The following is a 24,981-nucleotide window of genomic DNA, read 5'->3' on the forward strand; positions in this document are numbered from 1 at the left end:
CCTGTTGTTTGGATTCTCTGTGTAAAATCCTCAGTGATAATCCCCAGCTTTGCATCCACCCTCACTATACAAGTGTGAATGTGTAAATGATGCTGCTTTGACCAATTCAGCAATTGCTGGTATTGGTATCACAGCTTTCGTGTCTAATTACTCATTATCAAGTTACCCAAGGAGCTGTTGGGACAGATAATAAAAAGCTTGGGCAGAGTTAGATACATCCTAAGTGGGGACAACAGTAAAGGTTAGGGAGAGTGTTTCAGAGTTTAGGGCCCCAGTGCCTAGTTAAACATCTCAATGTGGAAGTGAATAATTACCAGTCTTATGTTGCATTTTGAAGTCACAAGGTCAACAGTCCATTACATGTAAGCATATCAAAGCAAAATAGCATAGATGCGGCAAATATGAAACAAAGTCCAAATTGTTACTCTGAAAGAGGCCATTTGGCCACCGTGTCTGTGCTGATCCTCTGTAGGAACAGATTACCCAAGGTCACTTCCCCAAGTAACGCTTAGATTTATATTTTTTAGGTAATAGTCCAATTCTCTAGTGAATGTCTTGATTGAACCGGTCTTCAACACACTACAGCGGCGCTATCTGTATACTAACCATTCAGTGAATGAAGTGTTTTCCCCTCTGTGTCACCATTGTTTCTCAATTCTGTGTCCTTTTCTCAATCCATCTCTCACAGCGAACTGTTCCTCACTGTATCTTGTTATGAACACCTCTGTCAAGTCTCCTTGATGAAGAGCAGTAATTTCTCCAAACTATCCCTGTAGGTAAGGTTCCTCATCCCTTGGACCATTTAAGGGGAGGCAGTGGCCTAGTGGGATAAGAACAAAGAACAAAGAAAATTACAGCACAGGAACAAGCCCTTCGGCCCTCCAAGGCTGCGCCGATCGAGATCCTCTGTGAAACCTGTCATCTATTTTCTTAGGGTGTGTGTCCATTTGCTCCCCACCCATCCATGTACCTGTCCAGATATATCTTAAAAGACGCTAACGTGTCTGCGTCTACCACTTCCGCCAGCAACACATTCCAGACACCCACCACCCTCTGCGTAAAGAACTTTCCACGCATATCTCCCTTAAACTTTCCTCCTCTCACTTTGAACTCATGACCCCTCGTAATTGAGTCCCCCACTCTGGGAAAAAGCTTCTTGCTATCCACCCTGTCTATACCCCTCATGATTTTGTAGACCTCAATCTCCGACTTTCTAATGAAAATAATCCTAATCTATTCAACCTCTCTTCATAGCTAGCACCCTCCATACCAGGCAACATCCTGGTGAACCTCCTCTGCACCCTCTCCAAAGCATCCACATCCCTTTGGTAATGTGGCGACCAGAACTGTACACAGTAGTCTAAATGTGGCCGAACTAAAGTTTTATACAACTGTAACATGACCTGCCAACTCTTGTACTCAGTACCCCGCCCAATGAAGGAAAGCATGCCATATGCCTTCTTGACCACCCTATTGACCTGCGTTGTCACCTTCAGGAAACAATGGACCTGAACACCCAGATCTCTCTGTTCATCAATTTTCCCTAGGACTTTTCCATTTACTGTATAGCTTGCCCTTGAATTTGATCTTCCAAAATGCATCACCTCGCATTTGCCCGGGTTGAACTCCATCTGCCATTTATCTGTCCAACTCTCCAGTCTATCTATATTCTGCTGTAATCTCTGACAGTCCCCTTCACTATCTGCTACTCTACCAATCTTAGTGTTATCTGCAAACTTGCTGATCACCTTCCTCCAAATCATTTACGTATATCACAAACAACAGTGGTCCCAGCACAGATCCCTGTGGAATACCACTAGTCACTGGTCTCTAATTTGAGAAACTCCCTTCTACTACTCTGTCTGTCTCCTGTTGCCTAGCCAGTTTTTTTTCCATCTAGCTAGCACACCCTGGACACCATGTGACTTCACTTTCTCCATCAGCCTGCCATGGGGAACCTTATCAAACGCCTTACTGAAGTCAGAGATAATGGGAACTGCAGATGCTGGAGAATCCAAGATAACAAAGTGTGAAGCTGGATGAACACAGCAGGCCAAGCAGCATCTCAGGAGCACAAAAGCTGACGTTTTGGGCCTAGATCCTTCATCAGAGAGAGCTTGGGTCTAGGCCCGAAACGTCGGCTTTTGTGCTCTTGAGATGCTGCTTGACCTGCTGTGTTCATCCAGCTTCACACTTTGCTGCCTTACTGAAGTCCATGTATATGACATCTACAGCCTTTCCCTCATCAATCAACTTTGTCACGTCCTCAAAGAATTCTATTAAGTTGGTAAGACATGACCTTCCCTGCACAAAACCATGTTGCCTATCACTGATAAGCCCATTTTCTTCCAAATGGGAATAGATCCTATCCCTCAGTATCTTCTCCAGTAGCTTCCCAACCACTGACGTCAGGCTCACCGGTCGATAATTACCTGGATTATCCTTGCTATCCTTCTTAAACAAGGGGACAACATTAGCAAGTTTCCAGTCCTCCGGGACCTCACCCGTGTCTAAGGATGCTGCAAAGATATCTGTTAAGGCCCTTTCTATTTCCTCTCTCGATTCCCTCAATAACCTGGGATAGATCCCATCCGAACCAGGGGACTTGTCCACCTTAATGTCTTTTAGGATACCTAACACTTCCTCCTTCCTTATGTCAGGAGTAAGCAAACATCTATCCCTAACCTCAACGTCCGTCATGTCCCTCTCCTTGGTGAATACTGATGCAAAGTATTCTTGAACAATGTCACCCATTGTCTCTGATTCAGCGCATAAATTTCCTTCTTTGTCCTTAAGTGGGCCAATCCTTTCTCTAGTTACCCTCTTGCTCTTTACATATGAATAAAAGGCTTTGGGATTTTTCTTAACCATATTTGCCAGCAATATCTCATGTCCTCTGTTAGCTCTCTTAATGCCTCGTTTCAGATTCGCTCTACATTCCCCGTATTCTTTCAAAGCTTCGTCTGTCTTCAGTCACCTGGACCTCATGTATGCTTCCTTTTTCCTCTTGGTTAGTCTCACAATTTCACCTGTCATCCATGGTTCTCTAATCTTGTCTTTTCTATTCTTCATTTTCACAGGAACATGTCTCTCCTGCACACTAATCAACCTCTCTTTAAAAGCCTCCCACATGTCAAATGTGGATTTACCTTCAACGTTTCTCCCAATCTACATTCCCCAGACCCTGCTGAATCTTGGTATAGTTGGCCTTCCCCCAGTTTCGAACCCTTCCTTTAGGACCACTCCCATCCTTGTCCATGAGTATTGTAAAACTTACGGAATTGTGGTCGCTATTTCCAAAGTAGTCCCCTACTGTAATTTCAACCACCTGGCCGGGTTCATTCCCCAACACCAGGTCCAGGATGGCCTCTTCCCAAGTTGGACTACATACATACCTCCTGGACACACCTTACAAATTCTGCTCCATCTTGACCCCCACACACTGAGTGAATCCCAGTCAATGTTGGGAAAATTAAAATCTCCCATCACCACCACCCTGTTTCTCCTACACCTTTCCATTATCTGTTTACATATTTGTACCTCTATCTCACGCTCGCTGTTGGGAGGTCCATAGTACAGCCCAGCATTGTTACTGCATCCTTCCTATTTCTGAGTTCTACCCATATTGCCCCACTGCTTGAGTCCTCCATGTGGCCCTCCTTCAGTGCGGCGATGATATCGTCTTTGACCATTACTGCAACTCCTCCACCCCTTTTATCTCCCTCTCTATCCCGCCTGAAGCATTGATATCCTGGGACAACTAGTTGCCAGCCATGCCCTTCCCTCAACCAAGTCTCAGTAATAGCAATAACATCATACTTCCAGGTACCGATCCAAGTCCTCAGCTCATCTGCCTTATCTACTACACTTCCCGGATACTATTAATCCAGCAACTTGGGTAATGTTCTCGGGAAATAGGTTTGAATCCTACCAAGATAGTTTGGGGCATTTGAATTTGATAAAAATCTGGAATTAGGATTCTGTCAAATGATGATCAGGAAGCCAGTGGCAGGGGAGCTGGGGACATCTGGTCACTACTGCCCTTCAGGGAAGGAAACTGCCGTCCTTTCCAGGTCAGCCCTACGTTCACTCCAGACCCAAAGCAATGTGGTGTAGCAAGCCACTCAGTTACAATAACCACTAGAAAGGAGGGGAAAAAAAGGATTGTAAGCAGATGTGCTGACTAACATTGATTCAGGCATTGGGAATGATACCAGCAAAAATAGCCCAGTACGTGGGATTCCCACCACTGCAAGTTCCCATCCAAATCACTCACCATCCTGACTTGGAAATGTGTGGCCATTCCTTAAGCGGTGCTGGGTCAAAATCCTGGAATTACTTCCACTGTGGGTCTACCTTCAGCACATGAACTGCAGCTGTTCACAAAAGCAGCTCACCGCCACTTTCTGAAGGGCAATTAAGGACAGGCAATGAATGCTGGCCTGCCTTGCCATGATAGCCACACCCCATAAAAGAATAGAGAAATACAAGGTCTGTGACCATTCATCACACTGAGTGATATTAGGGATGAACAGGTCTGGAACAAGAGCAAAGATCAGGAACAAGAATGAAATATGAAGAGAAGAGTCAAATAATACAGACAGTTTCAACAAATTGGATTTATTACCAAATCTCAATTACAAAGTGTTAATACACAATACGATGAATTAATCCAGATCATTTTACACACTAGCCATGTGATGATGCCCTTGTTTTCCAGATGCAAATGACCCAGATGTGGGAGCTTCACCCCCATCTCAGCCCTGAAACCCCACCTGAGGGCTAACTATAAACTTCACAACACACACAAGCTTTATCTGGAACAGTTCCAACAAGTAAACTAACAATGAAAATAGTGCCCTTGCCCTGGCTAACCATGCAGCCCAGTAAAGGTCTGTGATTTTCAAGTTACATCTGAGAAAAACCCAGAGCCGCATACAACTCTGAGAATGAAGAAATATGGGAATGGGCAGAAGCTCTTGGCCTATTGGAGCCTATTCACCTGTGTAAACAAATCAAAGATCATCACTGGGTCTATTTTATCCTCCCCTGTTTGAAATGTGTGACGCAGAGGGCAATAAAAACACTTGTTTTCATGAATGGTATTGCGAACTCACCAAAAGCTCTTGTACCTTCTCATTGTGAGGAGAATATACAATGGGAGTAAGACCCAGTTATTCCTTCAGAGACAACTGAAAGGTGATCATAGAACATCCTGACTCACGCAAACAGAAATGGAGTAAATAGGATGGGTATGTACACTTGCAAAGACTGAAAAATGAATGTTACCCACGGCTAAGAGGGAACCTTGGGAAAAGGCTAAATTTATGCTTTTTTTGAAAAGGTAGAGGACCTATCAAAAGTCAGAAAATTGTGCACAAATCTTTCTGCAAATGTTGCAAGTTATTAAGACAATTTGAAACACAGCCCTTTCACATTGTGACAGAATTCTGTCTGCCTCTGATTTAAAACTATGTTGAGCAGTGAGAGCACAGTCCTGAGCACATTGCATTAGTTTACCCAGCCTCAGTATAATATCTTTGCATTATTTGCAGAGGAACACATTCATTCTTTGAATGCTGTGCAAGAGGGTGCAAAGAACAGTATTAGGGTATCTTGTTGAATTTCCTTTCCCTTTACCCTGAAAGAAACTAGCAGCAAAGGGAAAATCACGTGCAATCATTGGCGTTGTCAGCAATAGTGCACAGTCATCTGCTTCTCCCAAGTGGATGCCAATTTACAGACTGGGACATTGCCAGCATGTCACAGTTCAAACTGAGAGGCCAATTCACAAAGATTCAAGCAGTGACAAGTTCATGTGTTCAGATTCCCTGCATAAAGGGACTAATATTGTGACCACTAGTTTAATGGAACAGAAGAATAAAGGAAATATCAGCAACAAAAGCGTTCTATAGGCAACAGATTAATTTGGGGTTGAGAGGTTTGCAATGTGTTTTACTGATGCAGGACAACATTTACCATTGTGTGTACTGAGAACCAGGCTAACAAAGTGATTGTAGGCAGGATTAGTAGAAATCAGTATAGTTTTAAAGATAGTATTGAAGTACCGTTAAAATTTCAACATAATTATTCACAAGCGCTTCCTTGTAAAGCGTACACTGGTGTGAAACTTCTACACAAGAAAGGTTACTAAATAAACACATTACAAACATACAGCATTTCAGAGCATTACCAACTGCCACACATTCAGCTTCACTACAGTGATGGAGCAAGAAAATATCTGAAACACTGTCATTTATATAACTGAAACACAAAGACAACAACACACGATTTGAAATTATTCAACCGTCTATTCCAATTATGCAGTGAGCACTTCAGCCCAAGAATTTCAACTTGAGTTTAATTAGCAGGCTCTCAAAGAAGCAACTGTTTTAAGACCATGCCTGTATCATAGTATCTGATTAATTTGATCATATCAGAATAGAACTACCTTATGAATAATTTTATTAATGCCTGCAAGTACTTTCCACAGCAGTTACAAAAATTGGTCTCCTGTCTGTAAATGATTGTAATTGTGCCTAGTTTAGGTTCAAAACTGTCTTACTTTAACTGGGAGCAATTATATGTGGCATTATTCTTTTGGAAATTACCTGAACTATATTTGAGGTAGTGAATCTTCTCAGCATTCATCCTGAAATGGGACCAAAATATTGAGAATTTTGGGCAGAGGCTCAAAGATTGAGGCTTATGATTGTTCAAGTTCAGGGGTCCAAAATCCCCTTCCCTTACCTCCTTGATCCACAAGATAACAGTCATTTTAAGTCTCAATTTTCCATTGCTGAATCACCGACAATTCAGGTATGCGTGGAATAGGGCAGGAAAGTGATCAGCTGCCAGGACTAAATTGAACTTCACTGCTATATTTTATTGGGCAGTGGATTTGTCAACTGTATGATACAGGTGGGCTGCAAATAATGACCACCCTCTCCCTGGCGACAGTGATAAATAGTCCAGTAAATCCATGAACCGTTTTGTTTCCTTTGGAAAAACTCTGCCAAAAAAACCCTTTTCTTCAAAGTAAAAGAATAAAGTGGGAAGGCATCGAGGTGAATTGCCACTTGCTGCTAAATCTCCAGTTAATCAATGCCTAGGAAAACTCTACATACAATTTACTGGAAACCTTGCTGAGAAATCATTTGATTTTTTTCTTTAGAAAAAGGTTTCAACCTAATGTTTGTGAAGTATAAAGGATTCCAGGTGAAAGATACAATTTTAGGGATAAAAATTGAGAAGAGGAAAGGTTTTGGGGCTTTGAAAGTGGTGTAAAAATCATAGACATCAGTTTCCAGAGCATCTGATTGCATTTTCCCACATTCCCATTGAAGTTGCAACACAATAAAAAAAAATGTCAAAGGAGAAAACTGGATTCTCAACAGCTCAGACCTGTCAAATTCCTTTCCAAAGTAACTTCCTACAATCCAGTCCATGATTTCTTTTTTAAAAGCCTATTTCCATGTGTTTCAGTGCTGTGCTGAGGCTCCATTCATGTAGTTTTTCTCAACTTTGGGGAGCTCAGTGCTGTAGAGACAGTCTAGGAAACCGTGCGATATTTCTGTCACTAGGGTACGATCGGGAATTGACTGTGCCATGCCATATATAGCACCCTAGAAAGAAAGGAGAGTTCAGATCAGGACACATCTTACACACGACATAGTCAAGATAACTTATCCACTGAGGTGGGTCTACATGAGTTTGATTGAAAGTTCAACCTAGTAAGCCTAACAAATTTCAATGAAATACCACATATTGATATAACTTGCAATGTGTAAAGCACTTTCAAAGCAGTAAAAAGCTCAGGTGCAATTACCGAACAAAAAGTGATACTGAGTCATATAGGAGGTATTGGGTCAAAAGCGTGCCCAAGGAATAAGGCTTTAAGGAGGGTCATGAAAAAAGACCAAAACCGAGAGAGGGTCACACAGGAAATTCCAGATCTTAATCCTCAGACAAACTGAAGGCAGACCACCAATGATGCTGCAATGAAAAGCAACGGCACACAAGGGGTTAAAATTGGAGGGACATTGGCCTGAAGGAGGGCTAGGCCTTCGACTGATTCAAAATTAAGGGTGAGAATTTTAAAACTGAGGCTTTGCCAGGCCGGGATCTAATTTGGGTCTGTGAGTGCAGGAAGATGTGTGAACAGGACTTGGTGCAACTAAAGATATGGGCAGAACATTTTGACATTTGTAAGGAAGCAACACTGCATTTGCAATGCCCCATGCAGCTATCATCATAGAATGATAGAATCTCTACAGTGTGGAAGCAGGCCATTTGGCCCAAGGGGTCTACACTGCCTCTCCACAGAGCATCCCACCGAGACCTAGACCCACAGCCCCTACCCTATCCCTGTAACGCTGCATTTCCCATGGCCAATCCACCTAACCTGCACATATTTGGACTGTGGGATGAAACTGAAGCACCCAGAGGAAACTCACAGGGAGAACATGCAGATTCCACATTGACAGTCACCTGAGGCTGGAATTGGACCCAGGTCCCTGGCGCCATAAGGCAACAGTGCTAACCACTGAGCCACCATGCTGCCCACTAATTCATTGTCTTGTTCACTTTGAAATTTGGGATCTGCCCTGAACAGTGCAGGGTGAAAAGCTCTGACTGCCTGTTTCTTTTTCAGCAATACTTATGTTAAAAGTATAATGAAATTGTATATCATTGTTTGTGAACCGAGAATCTTCTGCAAAAAAAAAGCACACCCCTCCCTTTATGAGTCACAACTATCCACTCACCCTGCCAGTGGTTTTCTCATCAGGATTCTTCATTATTTCAGCCACACTTTCACGGAGATCCTCAACAAATTGGTCAGCCACTCCATCCTTGGTGTGCAGCAGTGTCACACATATGTGGATGCTGAAAGAGAAGAGGTAATCCTGAGTAATGGCACCATGGATACTCCTGGGTGGTTCTGGCCATCAATTTTCCATGCCCATTCCTATCAGTATTTCTACTGCTTAACAAGTAAGAAGACTGTAAGTCAAGATATTCTTATTTGTGCCAATATTACGGGTCTAATCATGAAGGGACTGCCAAGTACGCTGAGTGAAAGTAACATCTCATTGCTGAAAATGGCAACTGAAACTTTGAGGGGACTAATACAGTTCTCGAAAAAGTGTTGGACTTATATTGCGGCCTTCAAAAATATTTTAAAAGTAGCACATCTGCAATACCAGAAAAACAAAGAGAAGTTAAAGCTCAGATGGACTATACACAGGACGAGTATCCACAGGATGAAGTATACCTGGGGGAAGAGATTGCAGGGTTGGAGTTTACAGGGAGGGGGAGTTACAGTGTGAAATGAATTGTACCTGTGAAAGAGTTTACAGTGTGCACAAGAGTATACATGGGGAGCGTGAAGTCTGAAATACACTTAGAAAAAATTACAGTATGAAATGGCGTTAATACAGGAGAGTGATGATGTGAAATGAAATATACATAGGGAGCGTGACTGCAGAGATGGAATATATACGAAAAGAGAGTCAGTGTGAAGTAGAGGAGATTCAGGGAAAGAAATGTGAAATGACAGTGTGAAACAAAGTACATATGGGGAGAGTGACAGTGTGAAATGGAGTAAATGGAGAGCATCACCCACCTCGAAGGGAACTGTAAAGTATTGAGATTCCATCCTTTGGATGTCATTGCATTTGATAGACGGAAAATGTCAAAAATTTGAGAGCCAATGGCTACTACAGACACTTCAGGCTTTCCAAAGATGAAAATTTCTTTTATTTTCCTCAACCTTTAAAACAAAATAAAGTATAGGAAATAATTTAGTACAGACATAAAAGCCCGAGTCAACAACTTACATTGCCACAAATCACACTAAAACATATTTAAACACACTAAAATAATCAGTAGCCTCTCTCAACAATGGGTGAGGAAATCAGGAGATGATGGGGGCCACGGCACAGCGAGAATGCAGAAATGTCAGTCAGAACGATGCTCACATGTTGGACATGTTGGGAAACTACAAAATATTTCTCTTTTTATCTCCCCTCTCTTGCAAGCGATGCTTGAATCAAACACAACTGGCATTATCCAGTAGCTTAAACTGTGGTCTCTAAACTTGCCCAGAAACAATTTTAAATCCACCACTTTTGTAAGAGGCTTCTTCAGGCCAGGAGTCAGTTTATTTGTTATGTAAAATTTAACATGTGTCAGTGACAGAACTTCACCATGAGATGGAGCAAGAGGACAGGAACTATCACTGTAGCAAGTTTGCAAATGTCTGACTTTAGAGGTTTAAAGCTAGAGCATTCCATGATTTCACGCAGAATCTTCTAACTGCCAAGACCTTACATCATCCAATGGATCCTTGCTGAAAGCGTTACAGAATAACATTTTCTTCAATTGAAGGGTCGTGCAACCATCTTGCCTTAGAGTCAGAAGGTCCTAGTTCAAAGTCTGCTCCAGGTGAGTTTGAGTTCCCAGCAGTGCCTGCGTTCAGTGCAGATTCACGGAATTGACAGCAGAGATAAGTTTGGGCCCATTACAAGACCCAGCTGTATTGGTGAGGTGGGCCCAAAGTGGCCCCATGGTGGTGGCAGACTCAAGTTTGGGTCAGTGTGGTATCAAGCAGCAGTGGCATCTGCATTGGTGAAGTCCAGTGAGGACTCAAAGCAGCGGGTGCATCGGTGGAGGCCAATGAGTGGCAACTCGTGTTTCAATAGTGGCGGCACAGCAAAGGAGAATTGTGGCTGGCCACCAGGCCCATAGAGGATCACTTAACTAGAAGGACTGTAAAGCTGAACACTATTTCTTTATGTCCTCATTTTTCTGACTTTATATTCGATGTTTTGTTTATTTTTCAGTGTTTTAAGATGGCTCTGGAGAATGTTGACATTGTTACAAAATACAGTGAAAAGTGTTGTATAATGTACACACAACAATAAATAAATTAAATAAATCAAATGTGATCCTGTATCCAGGCTGACATTCCCAGAGCAATATGAGGAGACTGCAGAATTGACGGGGCTGCTGTCTTTCAGATGGGGTGGTAGCTTGAGGCCCCACATTTGCCCTGAGGTGGGCATTATGAGATCCCACAAGTGGACAGGGTTGTTAAGAAAGCATATGGTGTTTTGGCTTTCATTAACAGGGGGATTGAGTTTAAGAGTCGTGAGATCTTGTTGCAGCTCTATAAAACTTTGGTTAGACCGCACTTGGAATACTGCATCCAGTTCTGGGCGCCCTATTATAGGAAAGATGTGGATGCTTTGGAGAGGGTTCAGAGGAGGTTTACCAGGATGCTGCCTGGACTGGAGGGCTTATCTTATGAAGAGAGGTTGACTGAGCTCGGTCTCTTTTCATTGGAGAAAAGGAGGAGGAGAGGGGACCTAATTGAGGTATACAAGATAATGAGAGGCATAGATAGAGTTGATAGCCAGAGACTATTTCCCAGGGCAGAAATAGTTAGCACGAGGGGTCATAGTTTTAAGCTGGTTGGAGGAAAGTATAGAGGGGATGTCAGAGGCGGGTTCTTTACACAGAGAGTTGTGACAGCATGGAATGCGTTGCCAGCAGCAGTTGTGGAAGCGAGGTCATTGGGGTCATTTAAGAGACTGCTGGACATGCATATGGTCACAGAAATTTGAGGGTGCACACATGAGGATCAATGGTCGGCACAACATCGTGGGCTGAAGGGCCTGTTCTGTGCTGTACTGTTCTATGTTCTATGTTCTATTATTTGGGTGAAATGCAGGGGAGTTCTCATTGGTGTCCCAGCCAATATTCCCTCTTAACTTTCCTACTGTTGTGAGGATCTCTGAACTCTGAGGTCCATGTGTGGCTGCAGCCTCTGGAAGAGGGAACTATGTGACAGTATGCCAGTCAACTTCACACAGTGTCGGTGGCTCAGTGGCTGGCACTGCTGCCTCACAGTATCAGGGATCAGAGTTCAATTCCAGCCTTGGGCAACTATCTGTGTGGAGTTTCTCCTCGTCTCTGCTTGGGTTTCCTCCAGGTGTTCCAGTTTCCTCCCACAGTCCAAAGATGTGCACTTTAGTAGGACTGACCTTGCTAAATTGCCCGTGGTGTCCAGGGATGTGCAGACTAGGTAAATTAGACAGGGGAAATGCAAGGTTAGAGGGACAGGGTAGGTGTGTGTGGGATCGGTGTGGGATGCTCTTCGGAGGGTTGGTGTGGACTTGATGGGCCGGATTGCCTGCTTCCACACTGTAGGATTCTACTTATCCTTCAATAAGTACCACTGAAGGACAAAGCAGCCCACTTGATTAGACTCCCTTTCCTCAATTTCAAATATTCACCTCCTCCACCACTAGGGTCTGCAAGATGCACAGCAGCACCTCAGGAGCATTTTCCAAACCAGTCACCGCTTTGCCCCCATCCTGCTCCATACAGAATGACAAGGGCAGCAGACAGATGGGAATACTGCAAGCTGCAAGTTTCTCTCCAAGTCACCCACAATTTTGGGATTGCATCATCATTCCTTCACTATCATTGTATCAAAATCTTTGAATGCATATGGAATTTATTGCCCATCCCCAGCTGCCCTTGAGAAGCTGGTGGCGAGCAGCTTTCTTGACCATCTGCAGTCCTTGGGGTGTAAGGTAGCACTGTGGATGTACTTACACTAAATGGACTGCAATAATTCAAGCAGACAGTTGATGAACACTTTATCAAGGGCAATTAAGGGTAGACGATAAATGCTGGATCAACCAGAGAAGTCCACATTCCCTAAATTAATTTAAAAAATAACAAACATCTACAGTGCCATTAGGGACGGAGTTCCAGGATTTTGACCCAGTGACACTGCAAGAACAGCGATATGTTGGCAAGTCAGGATGGTTAGTGGCTTGGAGGGCAACCTAATATAAACAAGTAACTGCTGTTACAAATAGCTTCACCTTGGTCAAAAAAAAGTTCTTCCTTTCTCCTAGGTCCAACTAAAATGCTCGGCAATTTGAATCTGCTTTTCTACTCCACTCTGTGAAAATTTCAATAAAAGTCAAGCACAAAAGAAAAGCTCCAGAACAACCAAAGTTACACTTTGCCTAAAAAACATCATTGATCATACGGAACCTTGAAACTTCCAAGTAACTGGTTGAATCAGTAGGTGCAGAAGTACTGTAATTAACCAACAGCTGAAAGTGAGGCTTTAAGAACAAAATGAATTGAGCAAAACTTAAAGTGCTCTGGACATTGTCAGCACTTGGGAGAATGCATTCTTTGCTAAACTTGGTCACTGAAAGCTGTGCCTGAATTTTAAAATATCAGTGATGCTCACACTGTGATCTCATGAGAGGCAGGTCAATCTATCTCACTTGAGATTTCTATTTTAGCTTTCTAAGTTTTGCACAGTTCCATTCAAGCCACTTAGCCCAAAGGCTTGTATTTACAGGGATTGGAGAATGTGTGGAACAGGGAGACAAGTGCAGAACTATCATGTCAACAAGCTCAAGAGGTTGCTGGCCATCTTTCTGGTATTTAGAACAGCTTCAGAGATACAAAGGATTATCTTCAGTGCAGTATTTATTTTTCAAATTTCCAACCAACCAGGCAGATAGCAGTGATCCTGTACATTGCTATATTCATTAATATGTGTCACTTATGGCTTAGCGTGCACTCCCAACTCACAATCAAAAGGTTGTGTGTTCAAGTCCAACTCCAAGATCCCAATAAAAAATCCAGGCTGACAATCCAATGCTGTACTGACAGCAAGTCATACTGTCAAAGCTGTCGTATCCCCCAAATGAAGCCCCACCTTCTCTCTCAGGCAGACTTAAAAAGGCCAATGGCTGATCTTGAAGCAGAGCAAGTTTATCCCTTGTTTCCTGGCCAACATCAATCCCTCAATGAATAGATGAAATAGATTAGCTGATCACTGACATATTACTATTGTTGTAGCAGATTGTGTGCAAAATAATCACTGCATTCTCCCATTATAAATTATAACAACATGTTCGGAGGTTATGAAATTTTCCAAGTGCAAGCCTTTCTCTCCTTAGTTACAGAAAAACTTTTCACTTGAAACAGAGCTGGGCTCTAAAACTATTCAAACCAACATGAATCAACACAACGGATACAAGTACTGCCCAAGAGAATCCTTTCAAAACAAAAGCAACTGTCTGAGGAAAGAACAATTAACGTCTGTTGTTAGGAAATTTGAAGCAGCTGTAGAAAACTAGTTGAAGCAAAGCAACATCCTGCCCAAGCTAATCAACACAACAGATTGTGTTCACACCCAGAACAGGGCTAACCAGCGCACCACCCACTCTTGCTGTGTAAAACAAAAATATGCCCCGTCTCTCATTCACAGACAATATTTTCCATCAAATCTCTACTGAATTTTTTTGGAGTCAACACATTTGGACTACTGAGCACACATTCTTCGTTTTGACAGTCCAGGTTGAAATTATGGAAGCATTTCCTTCTAAAGTCCCATTAACCTAAGCCCTGTTTGTATGTTATTCCATTTGCACACAGATCTCTAAATGGCTTTCTTTCAATCATCCTTCTCCAGTGAAAGTAGGGCTTTTTGTTTTTTTTCACTTAACAAGATCTTAGCAGTACATCATTCTTCACATTGTTTGTCAAAACACACAGGCTGAAACGCTCATTATACAATGGAACTAGTGCACTAATGAGTGAATATATCATTTCAATTCCTGTAAAGTGCAGGGCTTTTTTTTAAAATAGAACGCTGTTTATTTAGGATTATTCAGATTTCTTTGTGACTCTACACAGTCACCACAATACAGACCACAAAAAAATTCCTGATGAAACGTGCAGGACATGAGGGAAAGGCCGAAGCCTTGAAGGCAACACACAAGGTTGCACAGTACCTTGAATTTCTGCATTTCGGTGGTATGACAAGTTGATTCAAGGAGTACTGTGATTTTTCTGCACCTATAGTCACGTGGTCATAGATTCAAGCCTTACAGTACATACTCTAACTAACACTCCCATTGCAAGGCTGAAGGAGTACTACACTGTCAGAGGCGCCGTGATCATAACGGAAGACTCAAAAGAACTCAAAAATGATCAGAAACAACTCTACATTTCTAGTTTACAGAGGAAATGCAATAATATGCATCAATATAACAAAACGTCCAGAGGATAATCAGACAAAAAAAAATCTGCTCCTGAACCACACGAAAAGATACAAAGGCCAGTGTCCAAAATTTCTGACCATTAAATAGGCAGAGACAGGCAGAGAGGTTTCAGGGCCTCAGCTACGGAGATCAGGGGCTAGGCAGTGGAAACTAAAATGGTGCAACGCCAGAAGTGGAAGTACAATTAGAGCTGACAGAGCATGGAAAGCTTGGACCGTGGTGCAGCCAGAAAAGGCTACAGCAATAGGGACAGGCAAAAATATATTGAGCAAGGTTCTCTATGCCATCATTTCTCAGTGTGGTACTTGTTAAGTACGGGATCAAGCACCGTTACCTGGAAACAGGAGAAGACCATTCAGCCCTGCCATGTCTGTTCCAGTCTTCATTTAGAACATAACTGATCCATAGTTTAACATTTAAACCACCTTGGGTCCATAATCCTTTCATTTCACAAGTTCATAAAAATCAGCTGCACTTCGAAAGCTTTAATTGTCTTCAGCATCTGCAGATTTTTGGGGGAAAGAGGTTCTCCATGACTCCTTGTTCCCTTAGATCACCCCTAAATGGTTATGCTGTCATTTTAAGATATGTCCCTTAGTTGTCAATTCCACCAGAGGTCGTAAATTTTTGAGTTTATCCCAACAAATCCTTTTAACATTTTCACCAGCTCGATTTTGATCTGTTAAACTCAAGGGAAAAAAATCCAAGCTGAAGCAAACCAGAACCAATAATTTAACCCTCTCAATTTTGGTATCATTACGGTGGGTCTGTGCTGCACTCTTTCCAAAGCCAAAATCAGATGCTACGCCCAGAAGTGAATGTAATTATTCCTGATAACAGGCTGACCAACAAAAAGACAACATCAAGAAGTCAGCAATTAAGGAGAACATTGGCTGTAACACAGACAGAGAAACCTCACAGGAAGAAGCCAATGTGGTAAGTGGTTGCACTGAACGGGAACTCTACCCAATAGGGGATGATGATAATCAAAACTGCTTCATTCGTAACTTGCTCAGCAGCTTCTCTTAGTCACGAGTGATGAAAATGCGGGTTGCACAATTTCATAGGAGCCAGAAAGTCAACGTTTCGTATCCCCAACCCGAAAAATCAACTTTCTTGCTCCTCTGATGCTGCCGGACCTGCTGTGTTTCTCCTTCTCAACACTGTATCGACTCTGACTTCCAGCATCTGCAGTTCTTGCTATCTCCTCTCCATTTCATGCTAACTTTCATTTGTCAATGCAAGTCTGAGAAATCTGAACAAACATTGCGATGGCAGAGTTTAATTCATTAATACTCTGTAAAGAATCCATTTTAAACGTGATGTATTCAACAGCTAGAATTGCATAATTTGTTCAGCCTGGTGATTGGCAATCGGAGAACTTTGGGGATGTACGATGTAAGCTATTTTCTTGGCAGATGCGAAACACAATCAAACCATTTCAGCTCTTTTTCATGAAGTTTGCCATAGCACATAAAGGAAATGCAACATCAACAATTAAAATATCATTTTTAGCAATTATGCATCTTTAATTTAGCTGACCCTGTCTGCCCTCTCGAGTGGCTGTAAAAGATCCCACGGCGGTATTTTGTGGAAGATTAGAAAGGTTCTATCCAGTGTACTTGCTAATGTTTATCCCTCACACAACACGTGATCACCAAAACAGATGTTCTGGACAGTATATATCGCTGTTTGTGGGAGCTTGCTGCACACAAACTGGCTGCCATATTTCCTATACTTCAACACTGACCATGCTTCAGAAAGTATTTAATTGAGCTGGAAGGGACTTCAAGATGGCCTGGGGCGATGACATATACAGAAATGCAGATCCTTCTTACTCTTAACCTCTCGTTACAATCAGATTTTGAGGGGCTCCATGTACAGTATACTCACTGTGCTTCAATGTGTCGTGCAGTATCAATGATCTTCTTCGTGGCCTTAATGTAACCGTCCTCGCCCATGTACATCATGGTCGCCCAGCAAGCAGCAATGATCCCCCCTGGTCTTGATCCAGCAATTGTGGGAGACGCATAGATCCCTCCCTGCCAGTCCGGAGCCACAAAGAACTGGTAGTGACGGTATTTCTTGTTGCTGTACAGGACAACCGAAGAACCTTTGGGAGCATAGCCGTACTGGGAGGAGGAAAACAGAGGGGAAGGGATGGAAATTTGTAGTTACAAAGCTTAGAGTGAAGAAGTAACTGGAAGGATTGAGAATTGCTTGATCAATTCCATGAACAGTTCAGCAGGTGGAGTTTCATTTCGATCTGGCCAGGTAATAAGGAGCTTGTGTGCAGATATACAAGGATTAACACTTAGCACACACCTCTCACACATGCAACATGCAATAAACTAATCTGATGAGATTTGATATTGCATCTTCCACGTTGCACAATGTCCTTCAATTAAACTACTGGAAAGATCAAAACTTTCCTCTCCATCCCCCACATCTCCATATCCTGCCACATTCCCATGTGGTTCATTTTATTTTTTTCCCTTGCCTTTGATTTAGGTCAGAGCAGACTATTCAATCTATTCAACCCCAAGATGGTACATCCCAGCCAATAGATCACAAAGGCTGCCTTTCACTAAGCTCGGGTCAGCCACCCATGAAAGCCCTCCATGATGCTCCACTTAATGAAAATCGCCACTGGCTGTACCCTACTCCTGTACCAAGCCTCACTCACATTTAGGCTGTACGTAATTCACTCTTCACTAGCGACCTACCTTGTGCGTGTCGGCAGAGATGCTCGTCACACCCTTAACACGAAAGTCAAAGGGTGGCAGCGAGTAACCAGCTTTCTCCATGAAGACAATAAGAAAGCCCCCCAGACAAGCATCCACGTGTAAGGGAATATCATAATCCAGAGCCAGCTGAGGGGAGAGGGAGAAGAAATCATTCATTCATTGTAAATGATTAGGTAAATTCCAAAACATTTTAAACAAAATAAGCACTACTCTACATGAATGTAGAAACAGCCTGTGCTGGTTCTTTGAAAGTCCTATTCCTCATAAACCTGCAAATTTCTTCTTTTGACATACATCTCCATTTTCCTTTCAAATACTATTATCAAGTTTCCTGCCACTGCTCTTTCAATAATGCATTCCAGACTCTTAAGAATTTAATTGGTTAAAAAAATTTAAACGGCACCACTTCTTTCACCAACAATTTTAAATCTTTGGCGAGTGACCCTCCTGCCAGTGGAAACAGTTCCTTATTCATCCTATCAAAAGCCTTCATTGATCTATATAATGGCATGACTTGGTTTGCAGCACACCACTCCAGTGAGATGTGACAAGCTTCCAATGTGCAGATCCTGTGCAATAATGAGGTCAGGAAAATGCCTGGAGGAAATTCTTTTAATTACATAAACTCAAGACCTCCCAGTCTCGGTAATGCCACAATGGCTGTGACACCGATTCCCCAAACATGGGAGAAATTAATAACTCCTCAAATTTAATTTCTCCTCATGATTACACTTGAAACATGAAAATTACATACAAACAAAAATATTTAGCAAATTGTAATAAGTGCTGAAAAGGCTTCCTGACTGGCACGCCTTTTAAACAATTACAAAATAGGAGTGTGCTGCCTCTACTGCTTTTTTAATTTCAAGTGGACAGGAAAAAACAAGACTCGAGAGAGGTTCCCATCTTCTGTCTTCACCAAAATATTTTAAACTTTGTCAAATAAATCTTCTAATACTCATTGTAATGACTCCACTGCAGCATTGTTTACAAAATGGATTTGGAAAGTACCTTGGCAACTTGCTCCACTGGGTCCATAATACCATGGGGAAACTGTGGCACTGAACAGACCAACATGACTGTGTTCCTCGAAATGGCTTTCTTCATGGCCTGCAGACAGAGTTAAAGTCAAGATAGCTTCAGGAACCTTAATGTCTAATTTCCAACAACATAGGTGGAGATACGATGATGTGCTGGTAATGTAACTGGAATAATGTTCTGGGGACATGGATTCAAATATCATCATAACAGCTGGTGGAATTTAAATTCAATTCACAAATCTGAATGAAAAGTTAGTCTCAGTAACAACGATCATGAAGCTATCATTGATTGTCATTTTTAAAAACTCATCTGATTTACTACTGCCCTTTATGGAGGGAAATCTGCCATCCTTTTCTGGTTTGGCCTACATGTGACTCCAGACCCACGGCAATATGATTCACTGTGTCATGTCCTCCAATTGCAAAGCACGCCACTCCGTTCAGGGGCAGTTTGGAATAGACAATATATACTCGCTTTGTCAGCGACAACGACAACTAATGAAATAATAAAAGACAAAACCTTCTAATATGGAATACCGGCATTACTAACCACAGGTGTCATTTGTTAAATAACAACTTGCATTTATATAGCAGCTAGGACATCGTGAAAGCATCCCTCGTCCTATGACAGACTCAACGTAATACAATCAGAGGTCAGTTAATCAAAAAACATCTGGTCAAAGAGGAAGGCTTTCTTAAAAAGACAGTGAGGCTTGAAATTGATATCAGTCCCTAACACATCCCTCACCTTCCTGGACCATCTCCAACACATCCCTCACCTTCCTGGACCTCTCTGTCTCCATCTCAGGTAACCAGCTAGAAACTGATGTCCATTTCAAGCCCACCGATTCCCACAGCTACCTAGAATACAGCTCCACCCACCCACCTTCCTGCAAAAATTCCATCCCCTATTCCCAATTCCTTCGCCTCCGCTGCATCTGCTCCCACGATGAGGCATTCCACTCCCGTACATCCCAGACGTCCTCGTTCTTCAAGGACCGCAACATCCCCCCGGCTCAGTGGTCGAGAACGCCCTCAACTGTGTCTCCCACATTTCCCGCAACTCATCCCTCACACCCCATCCCCGCAATAACCGTCAAAAGAGAACCCCCCCTCGTTCTCACATACCACCCCACCAACCTCCGGATCCATTATCCTCCGACATTTCCACTATCTACAATCCGACCCCACCACCAAAGACATATTTCCATCCCCACCCTTGTCTGCTTTCCGGAGGGACTACTCTCTCCGAGACACCCTTGTCCGCTCCACACTCCCCTCCAACCCCACCACACCCGGCACTTTCCCCTGCAACCGCAGTAAGTGCTACACTTGCCCCCATACCTCCTCCCTCAGCCCCATCCCAGGCCCCAAGATGACTTTCCACATCAAGCAGATGTTCACCTGCGCATCTGCTAACGTGGTATACTGCATCTGCTGTACCCATTGTGGCTTCCTCTACATCGAGGAAACCAAGCGGAGGCTTGGGGACCGCTTTGCAGAACAACTATTCTCGGTTCGCCATAAATAACTGCACCTCCCAGTCGCGAACCTTTTCAACTCCCCCTCCCATTCCTTAGACAACATGTCCATTTCTGGGCCTCCTGCAGTGCCACAATGATGCCACCCAAAGGTTGCAGGAACAGCAACTCATATTCCACTTGGGAACCCTGTGGCCCAATGGTATCAATGTGGATTTCACAAGCTTCAAAATCCCCCCTCCCCCCACCGCATTCCAAAACCAGCTTGTCCCAGCCTCCCTAACCTGTTCTTCCTCTCACCTATCCCCTCCTCCCACCTCAAGCCACATGTCCATTTCCTACCTACTAACCTCATCCCACCCTCTTGACCTGTCCGTCCTCCCCGGACTGACGTATCCCCTCCCTACCTCCCCAACTATACTCACCTCTACAGGCTCCATCCCCACCCCTTTAACTTGTCTGACTCCTCTACACCTATCTTCTCCTCTATCCATCTTCAATCTGCCTCCCCCTCTCTCCCTATTTATTTCAGAACCCTCTCCCCATCCCCATTTTCTGATGAAGGGTCTAGGCGCGAAACGTCAGCTTTTGTGCTCCTAAGATGCTACTTGGCCTGCTGTGTTCATCCAGCTCCACATTTTGTTATCTCAGATTCTCCAGCATCTGCAGTTCCCATTATCTCTGATACACAACCCCCAGTTAGGTTGACTGTGGATTCAAGAAGTGAAAACAGATTTATGGACTTTTCAAAGAAAAAAAGGATTGTGAAAATAGGTTGATAGTTCGCAAGAACAGAATGGTGAACAGTGGGACTTTCTTTTGGGGTGGTGGTCAACAGGAACATTCCTTGAAGAGAGAAACCAATTAACAATATTGGCTAGAATGGGGACCAGCAGGTGAAGCTGCATGTTCAACAGTTTAGCAAGTATTTGGGGTGAGGAGTCTAAGTGGGATAAGGGGTGCAACTTATGGGCACGTACAATTCACAGACCGGATAGATTTAACTAGAAAAAGGAATCAAGTTCAAGGGTAGGGGCACAGGAAGACTCAAATAAATAAGAAAACGCTGGAGAAAGTCAGCAGGGCTGACAGCACACATACATAAGCAGAGTAAATGCCCTGAGTTCAATGTGCTCTTCTTCAGAAATGAAAGCACTAGAAAATAATGCTTTTGTTTGCTGTTGACAAGCAGCGAAGAGCAATAAGTGGAGCAGATGGTAAGAGTACCCAAAGCTAAAGGTAAAGGGGCACATGGTTGTACAGGATAATGGCAGAATAGATGGTAATGGTAGGTGAAGAACAGAAAATAGGTCATCTGAGCTGAGAGCAAACAAGACACTGGTGGAGGGATCAGTACGCAAGGAAAATACGGTAAATAGATGGTGTCAATCAAAATGAATAAGGACCCCTTACTGCTTGTTTCACATGTTATTGTAGATTAACATAGGTGAGAGGTTTCTAAAGAAATATTTGACAATGGACAGTATCACTATTGCTTTGAATAAAGCAATCAGCTGTTTCAGTCGAGGGCGGTGAAGACCAAGAACATGGCTATATGGTTCAGCCAGACACAGTGGAGAATGGCAGAACCAGACTGACAAAAAACACTGACCACACAAAACTCTGATTTGTAGCCTCAGTCTATATCTATGGTGTGCCCTGCTTATAAAAGGCACATCAATAGATGAAACTACAATTCAGTATGCAAATATGACCTAATGTGTAATTAGCCAGGCAATTTGCATTCAAGAGAAGCTCTCAGCCAGACTGCACTACAGGGTGTGGCATATTTGCCCTTATTTATATTTCAGAAAATACTTTTCTTTATTCTTTCATGGAATGTGGGCATCATCGGTAATATCAGCATTTGTTTCCTTTCTCTAATTGATCTTGAGAAAGTGGTGGTAAGTTATTTTCATGCTTCATCTTCCTGAGGAGAATGATTCATTCGCATCCAAAGTGGCAAGTCAACAACAGTATTAGATTGCAATAGATTTAAAGTCAATTGCCTGGATACTGCCTAAACAGATATTGAAGCAAATGTCATTTCAAATTATAACCCACTAATATTAACCCTGTGTCAGTGATAATAAGTGTTAAGTATTTTTACAGCTTTTTTTTTAAGGTTTTGATCTGACAGAACAGGACACACAATGAATCCATATTGAATAGTTGAGGCTACTTATCTTTGACTCAGTGGCCTGACAGGAATCTGGACCAGTGTTAGGAAACTCAGATATTTAAATAAAGAGTTTATGAGTTTAGAGTTGTTGGGAGATACTTTCTAAAGAGCAAATACAGATTTTCATTTTCTAAATAACAGAATAAGTTGTTACCCAACTGTACAAGGACAAGAAAGATAGACCAAATAGCCTCTTTGTCCCCTTTTGATGCTTCTGTGATATAACAGTCACCAGATTTTCCCAGATTTTGTCTGCATGGAGAATGCCTGTAAAAAGTGACTACCTCTTCCCGAGGTATTCCTGTTCATTTCTGAAAGGTCAGACTGCTTCAGCTTAGCACACTTGTTATACATTAGTGCTGATGATATCTTTTCTCCATCATTTTAAGAAATGCCTAAACTAGGGCCCCAGATCCTGCCAATACAGAAAACAAAGCTCCAGGCAATCCAGCTCTATTTACACTTGTATTTCCAACTCACTCACTTTTCCAGTTTCAGAGTTTTAGCATTGACTGTTCTCTCCACTTCCCTCCTCCAAGGGGTCAACTCCTCTTTGTGATACTATGCTACAGGCCAGCCTAAGGCACCGGGTTCAAACAGCACATAGGTCTCTTTGGCCATTTGACTGAAAAATGCAACACACAATCCTTTACTCAACACACACATGCAGCCACTTCTGTCATGGGTTGCTTATTACCAATGGGAAGTGAAAACAGCAAATAGGACTATGGACATTCACCCACTGAATCACAAGATTAAAACTGTTTCGCTATTTCAATTGAGCCACAACAATGAAACACAAAGCCGCAAGGCAAATAGTGCAGTCGTCTCATTTTTGAAAAAAAAGAAACCATGAACAAAGCCAGAAAGTAATTATCTCCATCATTCCAGTGTTTTAAAATAGGACCATTATAATTGATCTTTCCATACTGAAGGAAGGGCACTGAAGATCAGGACACCAGGTGATAGACATTGTATTCCATGCAAATATTCCATTTTGTCTATCCAGATCAATCATTTGCATAAGCAATACAGTCATAAATCTAAATTTCAAGAACAATGCGTCCATAAAACACAGAGTGTTTGTCATTGCAATTTCATAGGCAGGTAAACTTCTCAGGCACCTACCTTCACGTCTACTTGCATTGATCTTTTGTCCAATTCTACATGTACTATTTTCATCCCAAAATACTGAGCAGCCTTGTCAAAAGCAGCATGAGCACTTATGGGAGCAACACTGGCAAAAGAAAGAGACACAGGATTCAATGCTGGTGTTGACTGTTTTGGGCAACGAGCTGAATGATGTAGTCCACACATTATGACTAATACCAACATTAATGGCAAATTGCCTGTAGTGTCCAGAGATGTGCAGGTTAGGTGGGTTAGCCAGAGTAAATAATGGGGGTAACTGGGGCAGGATGCTTGTCGGCGGGTTGGTGCAAACTCAGTGGGCCGAATGGCTTCTTTCTTCACTGTGGGGATTCTATGATTATATGATTCTATTTGCAGTGATCTGTAATTACCATAGGCCAGGAGATACATAATTCATTTTGAGAACTACAGCAACACGTATCTTCACTACAACCATGTCCTTCAAATGGAGGACATAATGTCCTCAACCACAGGATGTGACAACCCAAAATTTTACTCAAAACCCCTCTGTACATCAAAGCTAACAATTTGGTTAAGGTAGAAACTGAATATTATTGAGGTGAGTTGTGAGACTAATGAGGCATTTAACAAGCTCTAACCTCTGTCAGTTGGCCACCCTCTGCTGCCTAGTGAGAATCTTGCTGCACTGCTCAGCAAATGCATAAATGTTGCACTGAGATTCAGAGATGTCGTCGAAATAGTCTCATTGACTCCTCTCATAATTCAGTCAGCAATCTCATCATGTTACTCATACTATTATAGGATTCTGCCCTTAGTTTGTTACAAGTTAGCAAGTTACAGGTTACCTTGATATGGTACAAAAATTGGCAGGTGATAGGAAAATTGGTGGGAGAGTAAAGAGTGAGGAGGATAGCCTTAGACTGCAGAAGGATATTGATGGATTGGTCAGACAGGCTGATGAGTGACAAATAGAATTTGTAAAAGGAGATGCAAGACAGCCAAGGCAATGGAGAATACATGATAAATGGTAGGATCCTGAGAAGATCTGAGGATCAGAGGGACCTTGGTGTGCATGTCTACTAGTCACTTAAGGTAGCGAGATAGTTAGCTAAAGTGGTTAAGTAGGCATATGTGATACTTGCCTTTATTGGCTGAGGCACAGAGTTTAAGAGCAGGAAGGTTACGCTGGAACTAGAAAAAGTTGGTTAGGCCACAGCTGGAGCATTGAGATCTAGAATCCACATTATCGGAGGGATATGATTATCGTGTTGAGGGTATAAAAGGAGATTTACCACAATGCTGCCTGGTCTG

The 24,981-nt window shown here is 42.6% G+C and overlaps 1 protein-coding gene across 1 annotated transcript in view; it reads right to left on the reverse strand.

Moving 5' to 3' along the window:
• Window positions 1-4,604: 4,604 nt before the first annotated feature.
• Window positions 4,605-24,981, reverse strand: part of sgpl1 (sphingosine-1-phosphate lyase 1) — a 76,419-nt gene continuing 56,042 nt past the window's right edge. Inside the window, exons 8-14 of the mRNA XM_048563470.2 lie at window positions 23,686-23,794; window positions 18,866-18,964; window positions 17,834-17,980; window positions 17,001-17,239; window positions 9,626-9,772; window positions 8,766-8,886; window positions 4,605-7,625 (exon numbers count right to left, since the gene is read on the reverse strand). Coding sequence (XP_048419427.1) covers window positions 7,482-7,625; window positions 8,766-8,886; window positions 9,626-9,772; window positions 17,001-17,239; window positions 17,834-17,980; window positions 18,866-18,964; window positions 23,686-23,794 — 1,006 coding nt within the window. The 3' untranslated portion in view covers window positions 4,605-7,481. The remainder of the gene's footprint in view (window positions 7,626-8,765; window positions 8,887-9,625; window positions 9,773-17,000; window positions 17,240-17,833; window positions 17,981-18,865; window positions 18,965-23,685; window positions 23,795-24,981) is intronic.

The sequence above is a fragment of the Stegostoma tigrinum genome, chromosome 37 (assembly GCF_030684315.1).
Source record: "Stegostoma tigrinum isolate sSteTig4 chromosome 37, sSteTig4.hap1, whole genome shotgun sequence".
Taxonomy (NCBI): Eukaryota; Metazoa; Chordata; class Chondrichthyes; order Orectolobiformes; family Stegostomatidae; genus Stegostoma; species Stegostoma tigrinum.